An 11,683-nucleotide genomic window follows, 5' to 3' on the forward strand; every position below is an offset into this window, starting at 1 on the left:
CGGCCGCCTCCATTATACATACCGTGCGCCGTCGGTGTACCTGCCACGGCAAAGATTCCGAAGAGTGCAAACAAGGAACAACTCATTAAACCATGGGAATTTTACCTGCTGCTCCGGAGGACAGCCCACCACATGCAGGCGTGGGGACACTCCGGCGCTATATATTTCCCCGGTGCCAGCCCATCAGCAGCAGCAGCAGCTCAAGCTTCTCCTGATCAACCAGCCACCTAACGATCATCGTTTCTTGCATAGCCAAGCAAGATGGCGTCGAGGGCTGCGACGATGGTGGCGCTGCTGCTCGCGGCGGTGGCAGCGACGTGCGCGCAGGCGCAGCTGCACGAGAAGTTCTACGGCGAGACGTGCCCCAGCGTGGAGGACGTCGTGAGGAAGGAGATGGTGAGGGCGCTGTCACTGGCGCCCAGCCTCGCCGGGCCGCTCCTCCGGATGCACTTCCACGACTGCTTCGTCAGGGTAAGCTACATTTGCATGCATGTTGTCTGTCCTGCCCGTACCCTGTTGTGTGCGGTGGCCTGACCAGTGACCACCATGAATTAATGCAGGGGTGCGACGGCTCGGTTCTGCTGGACTCGGCCAACAAGACGGCGGAGAAGGACGCGCAGCCGAACCAGACGCTGCGAGGCTTCGGGTTTGTCGAGAGGGTGAAGGCCGCGGTGGAGAAGGCCTGCCCCGACACCGTCTCCTGCGCCGACATCCTCGCCCTCATTGCCAGGGACGCAGTATGGCTGGTGAGTAGAGTACTAGGCCATTTTGCAAATGACATGGTACGTGTGCAAGCCAAATTCTAATGCTGCTCGATCATGGTTTCTCCAGAGCAAGGGTCCATTCTGGACAGTTCCTCTCGGCCGCCGAGACGGCAGCGTGTCCATTTCCAACGAGACCGACGCTCTGCCACCCCCGACCTCCAACTTCACCGTGCTCACCCAGCTCTTCGCCGCCGTGAACCTCGACGCAAAGGACCTTGTCGTCTTGTCCGCCGGGCACACCATCGGGACGTCGCACTGCTTCTCCTTCTCCGACCGGCTCTACAACTTCACCGGCATGGAGAACCCCAGCGACATCGACCCCACGCTGGAGCCGCAGTACATGATGCGGCTAAAGAGCAAGTGTGCCAGCCTCAACGACAACACCACCCTCGTGGAGATGGACCCCGGCAGCTTCAAGACCTTCGACACCGACTACTTCAAGCTGGTGAGCAAGCGGAGGGGCCTCTTCCACTCCGACGGCGCCCTCCTCACCGACCCCTTCACCCGCGCCTACGTCCAGCGTCATGCGACCGGCGCCTTCAAGGACGAGTTCTTCGCTGACTTCGCCGCCTCCATGATCAAGATGGGCAACGCCAACCCGCTCACCGGAAGCCAGGGCGAGATCAGGAAGAAGTGCAACGTGGTTAACCGTTAAGCCACCGAAGAAGTACAAGGCTGTTTTGATGTTTGTGATTTTTTCCCTGTAAATTGCTGTAAGATTGTCGAATTGCTGTAAGATTGTCGTAGCTCCTTTCTCTCTCAACTTCTTTTTTTCATTAATTTATTGTTTCATTACAACCATGTGAACTTCTTGTACGCACGACGAACACTGAAATTGCCACATCCGACGTGTTAATCCCTACTGGACCAGCGCACCAGAACAACTATCATTGCCGATGAAGAGAAGCGTAGATCGGAATGATCTACCCTATAGACAAATGACGACTGACGAACAAAGATCTGATCCATGTGGATCCACCGAACACATAAGCCAACACGACCCCATGAGATTCGTCGGAGATGGGCAATGCCAACCCGCTCACCGGAAGCCAGGGCGAGATCAGGAAGAAGTGCAGCGTGGTTAACCATTAAGCCACCGAAGAAGTACAAGGCTGTTTTGATTTGTGACCATCTTTTTTACTTGTAAATTACGATAAGATTGTTATATAGCTCCTTTCTCTCCCAAATCCTTTTCTTTCATCAATTTATTGTTTCGTTACAACCATGTTAGTTCCTTGTACACAAGACCAACACTTCAATATTGCCACATCCGACGTGCGGTCCGTTGTCACCTGGAGATTCATGTCACGCTTACAAGTTTTGTTTATTTAGATTTGTCTTGTTTTATTTTAGATTGTTGCATAATGTTTTGTTGTGTTTTTTGTTTTATCTCAGAGCATGTCATAATGTTTCACATGTACTATTAAAAAGACAGAGTTATAGTTAGACTATTTTAATTTAGTTACTTTTTGGCCGGTTGGATAGCAGTCATCAACCGCCTTACCAATTTTTTGAGCGCTGGCTGTTTTGATTCGTGTGACCATCCTTTTTTCCCTCTAAATTAATGTAAGATTGTTGTAGCTCCTTTCTCTCTCAAATCTTTTTCTTTCATTAATTTATTGTTTTGTTACAACCAATTGAATATCTTGTACACACGGCGAACACTTCGAAATTGCCACATCCGACGTGTCATGCGTTATCATCTGGAGATTCATGTCACCCTTACTAGTTTTTTCCAAATTGTCTTGTTTTATTTTACACTTGTTACATAAATAATGATATATTTTTTTTCGTTTTCTTAGAGCATCACAATGTTTCGTATGTACTACTCTCTCCGTCCCATAATATAAGAGTTTTTTTTTGTTTTCTTAGGGCATCACAATGTTTCATATGTACTACTTTCATATGTTTTCACACTAGTGTAGTCTGAAAAATACTCTTATATTATGGGATGGAGGAAGTAGTAAAAAGAAGAGTTATAGTTTGACTATTTTAATTTTGTTACTTTTCAGACTTTGGATAGCAGCCATCAACCACCTTATCAACTTTTTGGGTGTTGGCATGCATTTAGTCTCTTCTTGTTAGAAAGTGTATCTTTATGTTCCGTTGTGTATTAGTGAAAACCGAGTGCACAAGCATGAAGAACGATCGATCCAAGGTAGAAATACATTTTTCACACATGTCCTATGATTTTTATCTACATGTACTCCTTTGTTCGTACATGTGAAGATAATACAGAGTGGTAAAAGTAAAGAAGAGTCATATAGTAGAAGCCAATCAGCACCTTGGAGCATTACTGGAGTATAAAAGCCTTTCCATTGTGCCCTCAAGACCAACCATATATATGACCTTTCGTTTTTTGCTGGGAAAGCTTCCGATCTATTCATCAGATGTCAAGGTAGTACAAAAAATATCAAAAGTAAAAATTACATCAAGGTTCACAGACACCTAGCGAGAACTACAAGCACTCTAGCGAGCTGAAGGCACGCTGCCGTGATCGCCACTCACTCACCAAAGGCGGGCAAACATTGTTATAGTTGACAGTTGGAAAGTCGCCGTGCTAATACCTACTAGACCAGCGCACCAGAATAGCTACCGCCATTGATGAAGAGAAGCGTAAATAGGAAAGATCTAACCTATAGACAAATGACCACTAAGGAACAAAGACCTGATCCATGTGGATCCATCGAAGACAAACGCCGACCAAATCCCATGAGATTCATCGGACAAAAACCTTCACACGCCCTATAATGGAATGTGGGCTAGCAAGGAGAATCATATTCCATCTATAGAGAGTTGTCGCCACCTCGCCTCTTTGAGTAGAATGCAAACCCTAACAAAATTCAAAAAACATAAAAAACGAAGCCCTAAGACTACGAGATGTCCTTAATTTTTCCTTCTCACCAAGAGAGATGATGTTTGAAGTAAAAAAGGTATTTCTAGTCTTTTGTACAAGTCTAAGAGCCTATAAAAATGCCTCGTAGTAGCTTGTAAGGCATCTCATTCTTATGGGAGGGGATTTCATCTCAAGTGTGGTGTGAAGAGATCTCTCACCTATGCTGGAAAAGGCAGCGCCGAGAAGGTGCTTAGACACCCTTAGGCGTTTGGCAACGACCGAATGTCTCGCTGAGGGCATGAGCGAAATTCTAGGGACGTGAAGAAAGAAATTATCCACTCAAGAGAGAAATCATGCCATATTGCATAGATTGGCCAAGTGGGCCTAGGCCATATTCTAAAGGCTAGACGTGGTAGATTATTCACTTGTATGCTCTAAATTAATGTTGATACACATATGTTACCTCAAATATACCTTGATAGCGAATACTATACATCCACCTAGGCTACACTTAGGGTGCTTAAACACTACGTAAGTTCTAGGCTAGCACTTTCTCCAACCTTGCTTCTCGGTGAAAATTTACTTCACCTCTTGTTGAGGCAAATAATACGTTCTCTATCACAAGATCTCGTATTTGGAGTTTTTCCTCAATAGAATTCTCGCTCACCCTTCTTGATGGGTTTTCCTTGCTATCCTCAGCAATAAGAGTGGGACTTCCAACTTTTTGTGGAAGGAAGCTTATATTAAATTTGTGATGTCTAACACTGTCGTTGTATAACCCTTATGTTGTTTTTCCAGTACTACGACCAGAAGCGCATGTATTCCTTTAAACTTTAATAACTTTCACATATATTAAATTTTCCTTTAGGCCTAACCTACTTGTCGCTACTAAAATCTAGAAAAATTCCTTTTTAGGTTAGTTGATAAAACCCACAAAATTTAAGAAAATATTCAAACATTACAGATCAAGCAGACAAGATAGGGAAACATGACAAAAGCCAACCTATGGAAACCACTAGGGAGTCCATGCAACTGGCCCATGTGTCAAACCCTAACGAGTGAGTTCATCACATGACCCACATAGTACCCCCACCCGCATCTGCTTGTTCGAGGGCATTGCCTTCTCCTATATATCTCCTTTTTCCTATTATTACAATGTTTTAGGGGTGGCTATACACTAAATATTTATTTGCAAGGGATGGACTAGGATAACAATTGATCCAATCTCCAAAAAGTCTTCCTTTAGATCCAATCTAGATTAGCCAGCTCAAATAAATAGATGTACTATGCACTCTCATGATTACACTTGAGTGGTGTCTTTTTCAGGCTAACATTTTGTTGTAGTGTAGCTATGTAGCAACATTTCTCTCTCTCTCTCTCTCTCTCTCTCTCTCTCTCTCTCCCCCCATGACTTCCCTACGGACTTATACTACCAAATAATATGTCTATTTGGAACTTCCAATTACAGTAATTTCTCTCTGAATGATTCGGTAGATGACATCTCAATAGGTTCTGGATGGTCAAAACAAGCTCCTCTTAACCCTTTTTCCTAAACACAGTGTGAGCAAAGTTGTATTCATAATAAATTGCCTGGACCGGATGACTTCTCAAACGAGCCTATCAGACCTTCTAGGAGGTCGTGGAGTTGTTTGAGGACCTCCATGTGGAGCACCTTAAGCTTTTAAGACTATTTTTGTGAAATTATTTTGATGCCCATGACTAAGGAGGCTAATCAATTTCCATTGTACATATTGACATGCCTTCTTAACATTAACTTCATATTTACAAAGGTGGCGAATAATTGACTCAATGGGGTTGTCGACCAAGTGGTTCAACCCACACAAACATCGTTAATGCATGATAGGATTATCGTGGACAAGGTGGTGGTCCTCCATGAATCTGTTCATGAATTGCACCATTAAAATGGATGGTTTCATTTGAAAGTAGAATTCCATAAGACACACAAGTGTGAACTGTGTCACTAGTCCACTAACTCAAACTGATTGCATGCTTTAGGCAACAACTCAGAAAGTGATTAGTTTAGGACGTATACCTGTTGATTTGATCAAATAAGGCCAAAATCAGGTTGGGAGGGAAAAATCGGTCACGTGGCTGCCATACAACGTTCCTTTGACCACTCGTGAACTAACTATTTTTTTACACAGATTTATCTACAAATTGGCTGATTTTTCTCGCAAACCATGCCAACAGTGTATGAATGATTTTTTTAGGAAGACCTTACATTCCCTGGTACTCGCAACCACACCCTTTAGGGTTGTCCAGTGTCTCCTTGGCCACTAGAATATCAAACCAGTTTGTGAAGTAAGATGCAACCTGCTATATATATTTTAATGATACCTTTGAGATTAACCTTTGTAAGGTTATGTGGAATATTATCAATTTTCTTCAGGAAATGAAGTCGTGATGCGTGTTGGGAATGGTGATGGGATCGCTACACAAACCATCATAGTCATGTCTTTAAGTTTACCTTCAAGATTTATCTTAGAAGTGAATAATTGTTATTTCATTTTGAAGTTGTGTAAGAACATTATCTCCGGATTATGTCCAATAAACGATGGTTATTCTTATAAGTCTCAGAACAATGGTTGTTCAATTTATTATAGCAATATGTTTTATTGCTTTGCATATATCATCGGTGGCTTTTCATTTTGGATCATGAATGTGAAAATGATGTCTATAATTAACATACAAGTTAAACGTCTTAAGAAGACTAATAATACCACTTACATGTGGCACTGCTGCCGTGGTCACATCGGGAAGAAACGTATGCAAAAACTTCATAAAGATGGAGTATTAGCATATTTTGATTTTGAACCATTTGACACATGTGAGCCTTGCTTGATGGGTAAACTGAGGGTCATCCTTAATGGGCGGGTGAATTATTGGAAATAATACATATAGTGATATACGTGGCCTGATGAGCACATCGGCGTGCGGTGGATGCTTATACTTCATAACCTTACTGATGATTTGAATAGATATGGTTATATTTACTTAATGAAACATATGTCCAAGACCTTTGGAAAGTTCAGCGACTTCAAAATGAAGTTGATAATCATCATGGCAAGAAGATAAAGTTTCTACGGTCAGATCGCAGAGGCGAATATCAAAGTCATGAGTTTAGCAAACATCTAAGTGACCATGGAATTGTTTTGCAACTTACTCCTCTTGGAACTACACAAAGAAATGGATTGTCTAAGAGGTGAAGCCGAACCATGTTGTACATGGTGAGCTGAATGATGTCTTTTACCGATCTGCCTTAATCATTTTGGGGATAGGCACTTGAAACAGCAACATACACACTAAATAGAGCACTCTCTAAGTTTGTTGAGTCGACGCCATACGAGTTATGGAATGGGAAGAAACCCAATTTGTCGCATCTCAAAATTTGGGGTTGTGAGACCTATGTGAAGCGTTTACAACCAAATAAGCTCAATTCCAAATCAGAGAAATCTTACTTTGTAGGTTATCCCAAAGAAACAATTCGGTATTCCTTCTACCACCCACGCTACTGGAATCAGAGGATTTGCCATCAGCAACTTCTTTGCCGTCTGCTAGTAGACAACGAAGAGCAACAAGGCAGACGACAAAGGCGGGGCAGACGACAAACATTTGATTAACTAACGGCCGCGCCCCAGCCCACCCCGCCCCGTTTCTCTCCCTCTCCTCCCCGACGACCACCGCACGTGCGCCACTGTCCCCACCACCCGCCGCCGCCCCATCGCCCAACCACTCCGCCGCCCCACCGGCTCACCGCCTCAGCGCCACCGCGGCCCTGACACCACCGTGGCCTTGTCGCCCCCGTCACCCTGCCGAATCGGCGCCACCGTGCCCAGGCCCCCCCGCGCCCCACCGCCCCGGAGCCCCGCAACCCCGTCGCCATCGCCGCCCAGCGCCCCTACCCCCCGGCACCCCCGGCCCTGCCCCAGGCCGCCCCACCCCCTCCTCCACCGGCCACCTCTTCCACCGGCCTCCCCACTTCTGAAGGTGAGCTCTAGCTCCTCTTGTTTTTCTTTTTTTCTTCTATTTTTTAGTTTTAGGTTTATGTTCAGTTTTAGTTTTAGTTTCAGTTTTGTTTTTAGGTTTAGGTTTAGGTTTAGTTTAGTTTTAGGTTTAGGTTTAGTTCTAAAAAAGTAAAAAATAAGAATAATTAGAAGAACAAGAAGAAGAAGAAGAAGAAGAAGAAGAAGAAGAAGAAGAAGAAGAAGAAGAAGAAGAAGAAGAAGAAGAAGAGGAGGAGGAGGAGAAGGAAGGAAGAAGAAGAGTCTAGGTTTAGTTTAGGTTTTTTTCTTCTTCTGTCTTTTAGGTCTAGTTAGTGTAGTTAGTGTAGTTTAGGTTTTTTTTCTTCTGTTTTTAGGTTAAGGTTTATATTTAGTTTAGTTTAGGTTTAGTTAATAAGAAAGAAGAAAGATGAAAGATGAAAAAAAAGATAATAATAATAATTATAATTATAATAATTATAAGAGGAAGAAGAAGAAGAAGAAGAATAAGAGGAAGAAGAAGGAGAAGAAGAAGAAGAAGAAGAAGAAGAAGAAGAAGAAGAAGAAGAAGAAGAAGAAGAAGAAGAAGAAGAAGAAGAAGAAGAGGCGAAAGAAGAAGAAGAGGAGGTTAGGGGTGCATCGGTGCCGACGGTACCGGGTCGAGGTTAGGGGTGCGTCGGCACCGACGGAAGCGGGTCGAGGATCACCGGTCGCCAAGGGGTCGAGGGTCGGGGCAGAGGGTCGAGGATCGAGGGGTCGATGGTCTAGGGGTTGATGCTCGAGGATCTTCCGGTCCGAGTGCTGACCGACTGGTGTCGTAGCTTAAGATGAGGACGTCCCCGAGCTGAAGGTCATGAGAGTCGTTGAACTGCTTCCATCTGTGTGTTAAGAACGGATGGAAGCAGTTCGCCCGCGCTGAAGACCTTCAGTTTGGGCACGTATGTATCTTAAGCTACGACAATAGCCGCACCATGCACACAGGACCGCCGAGGGGTCGAGGGTCGAGGATTGCCGAGGGGTCAGGGGTCGAGGGGTTGAGGGTCGCGGAGGGGTTAGGGGTCGAGGGTCGCCGAGGGGATGAGTGGTCGAGTGGCGATGGGTCGAGGGTCGAGGGGCGAGGATCTTCTGGTCCGAGTGCCGACCGACTGGTGGTGTAGCTTAAGATGAGGACGCCACCGAGCTGAATGTCATGCACATGGGTGAACTGCTTCGATCCATTCGCAAAGAACGGATTGAAGCAGTTTGCCCGCGCTGATGACATTCAGCTCGGGCATGTCCGCATCTTAAGCTATGACAACAGCGGCATCACAGTGAAGGTGTTCGACATGACAGCTGAGGGATCGAGGGGTCGAGGGTTGCTGAGGGGTCAAGGGTCTAGGGGTTGATGATCGCCGAGGATTAAAATCCAAGTGTTGAAACTTGAAACATCCAAACTGACACAAATAATCAAAGCGTAGAAAGAGAAACCAAAGATGAAACAATACATAGTGAGAGGTTTTGCAACTAGGATGATATTTTATAACAGCTTTTTAACGAATTTGAGAAGATGATGGTGAAGAACTCGAAAGCCATTGGAGTCTTTCGACTTCTTCGCCATCATCGTCTCCAATTCATTAAAAAGGCTTGTACAGAAAAATCATCCTAGTTGCACAACCTCTCACTATGTACTATTTCATCTTGCGTTTCTCTTTCTATGCCCTGATTTGTTGTCAGTTTGGTTGTTTGAAGTTTCAAATCTTGGCTTTCAATCCTCATCGCCGAGGGGTCGAGGGGTCGATGGTCGAGGATCTTTTGTCATGAGTCAGTTTAGTTGTTTGAATATACGTGCTGATGGACCTATCTTTACCTATTATCTAGTGAGTTAATATACATTTTATTATTCATGTCGGTATTCAATTCTTTTATGTTGTACTAATTACGTTTACTCTTCTGTCATGACAGGTGTTGAAAGATGGTGGGCTCGGGTCCGGAGCATGGTGGGAGGGGTTCTTCCATTCCACCCGCACCTCTCTGGATAGCATTGTTAGACAGTTTGGGGACACTGGCGGGCCCTTCTTTGTCGGCGTCAGTGCCCACCATGAGAGGAGGTTGGGGAGGGAAGAAGAGAGGAGGTAGATCAGGACGTGGCCGCGGGAGAGGTAGGCAGGCTCCTACGCCTTCCTCGCCACCACCCCTAGGTGAGTCACGCAAGCACGCGACTGCTGGGAGGGCACGTCTGAGGAGGAGGCTACATGGACTCCGGTCCACAAGGCTCAGGTCGACGGGCCTTCGGCCCACGAGACTCCGGTCCACGAGCCTCGGGTCGACGAGACTTCGGCCCACGAGACCTCTGTCCAAGACACTTGGGCCCATGTGACTCCGTCCTAGGCTACATCCCATGAGACATCCGGATGGGGTACCTGGCAGGATCCGCCTGAGGGGTCAAGTGGCCATGCTCATGGTGGCGGGCATCAGATTTCTGATAGCACCAGCGAGGATGAGGTGGTTGAGCGGGGCACCGTCTACCAGCGTGATAGTACACAGCTCCTGTCCGTGTCGGTGACCCGCGAGCAGAGGTTGTTGATTTGCCCTAATGGGATGGGGTAAGTGCATTTACTCTTTTGTACCTTTTGCCATCATGTTTCTTCAAATATCTAATGCGTTGGCCTTGTCATACCACAGGGCTTGGGACCATCCTCAGGATGTCTGCAGGCCCAACCAAGTCCTTGGTGTGATTTGCCGGCAATCTCGGGGTTTGTCACGTTATCCGTTGAGGGTCAGCTTCCAGAGCTAGGATTGACCTGGGAGCACTACTTGGCTGCCCCAGCCCCGCCGGAGGAGATGATAGATGGTGTCTTGTGCCACACAAGGGCCAACATGGTGATCAGAATGTTTTGGGTAATTTCTCCTTTGCACAATTAAAAATCTTCGAATAAGCTTAGTTATCTCTTATTTACTAATTGGAGGCACCGTTCTAGCGATCTCATTAATCCACGTCATTAGAATTAATTATACCATTGGATTACGAAATTTATGGCCAGGATAAAAGGAAAAAGATACGTAACACGGATGGCCCCGTTACATACGAAAACCATCTACCATGTCTACCTTTTAGTTACAGAAACAAGGAAAGCCTTCACACATAAAAACGCCATCAGGGGTGAAAAAAATTCCATCCGATGTGATCAACATGTTACTCATCTGCAGCCATCGGATGAAGTACCAGAGTTTCCCACAAAAAAAAGTACAAGAGTCCTCACGATATTATCCCACACGGCCACATGTATGCCCCTTTGCAAAACAGATCTGAAAAAGTACGTCTCCTTCTCCCCGTCTCTCTCCACCCATCTTCCCCCCAATTGGCCCGTCATCAAGCAAGCCCTAGTGCCTCTGTTCCTCTTGTATCTCTCCAAGTCGTATTTTCATGTCATCTTTGACTTCAAAGTTCCATCCATACTACAAATCCATCTAGAAGAACAGGAATCAATCCATGTATCTCTTCCCCCCCCCCCCCCCCAACCTTTAGATCTTCTCCTATTCCAACTTATGGAATTCAAGATGGTTGATGGATCAGATGAGGATGTGTATCCACGATAATTTGAAGAGAGGAGGATGGTAAACAATACTTGTGGCTGCCAAGTGGAGGAATAGCATTGGATCGGTGGTGGAATGTCATCCAATTCACACTCTAAACCTAATACGAGTTCATCTCCCAGCATTCCTGGCCTACCCCGCCGGTAAATAATCCAGCTTGCTAAATCCATCCTTTGTTAACCGGTTTGTTGAGTTAATCACAGAATCACCAATAAGTCGGCTTCATCCGATCAAGAAAAATAAGCCTTTTCCCTTTTAATCTTGCAACATCTCTTTTTATCAGATTAAATGTTAGCAGGAGGGGATGAGAACCAGCAGAGGTGGTCTCTGGAATGCCTAAGGTGGAGAGCTGCACAAGCAACCCTCTAATTATGATGATATTTGGTTCGGATCAGTGATAGCACCAGCTTGAGAGCGCACAACTCCTCCGTCGATCCCTACTGTTAAGGCTATCTCCTTGATACTCCTGTAGATCCTGTTTGGCTACTATATACAGTCCAGGATAAATA

The 11,683-nt window shown here is 45.4% G+C and overlaps 1 protein-coding gene across 1 annotated transcript; it reads left to right on the top strand.

Moving 5' to 3' along the window:
• The first annotated feature begins 205 nt into the window (after positions 1-205).
• Positions 206-1,607, top strand: LOC123095258 (peroxidase 1). Its single transcript, XM_044517019.1, has 3 exons — positions 206-471; positions 561-746; positions 832-1,607. Exons 1-3 carry the CDS (start codon positions 262-264, stop codon positions 1,417-1,419), a joined length of 984 nt encoding a protein of 327 aa, XP_044372954.1. The 5' UTR covers positions 206-261; the 3' UTR covers positions 1,420-1,607.
• Positions 1,608-11,683: the final 10,076 nt, after the last annotated feature.

This window comes from Triticum aestivum, chromosome 1B (genome assembly GCF_018294505.1).
Source record: "Triticum aestivum cultivar Chinese Spring chromosome 1B, IWGSC CS RefSeq v2.1, whole genome shotgun sequence".
NCBI lineage: Eukaryota > Viridiplantae > Streptophyta > Magnoliopsida > Poales > Poaceae > Triticum > Triticum aestivum.

What these genes read in the sequence shown, in the direction of transcription:
- LOC123095258 (XM_044517019.1), top strand. Translation starts at nt 262, where the DNA reads ATGGCGTCGAGGGCTGCGACGATGGTGGCGCTGCTGCTCGCGGCGGTG. An exon ending in TCCACGACTGCTTCGTCAGG is followed by an intron (nt 472 to 560) that starts GTAAGCTACATT and finishes GAATTAATGCAG; the next exon opens with GGGTGCGACGGCTCGGTTCT. An exon ending in CCAGGGACGCAGTATGGCTG is followed by an intron (nt 747 to 831) that starts GTGAGTAGAGTA and finishes TGGTTTCTCCAG; the next exon opens with AGCAAGGGTCCATTCTGGAC.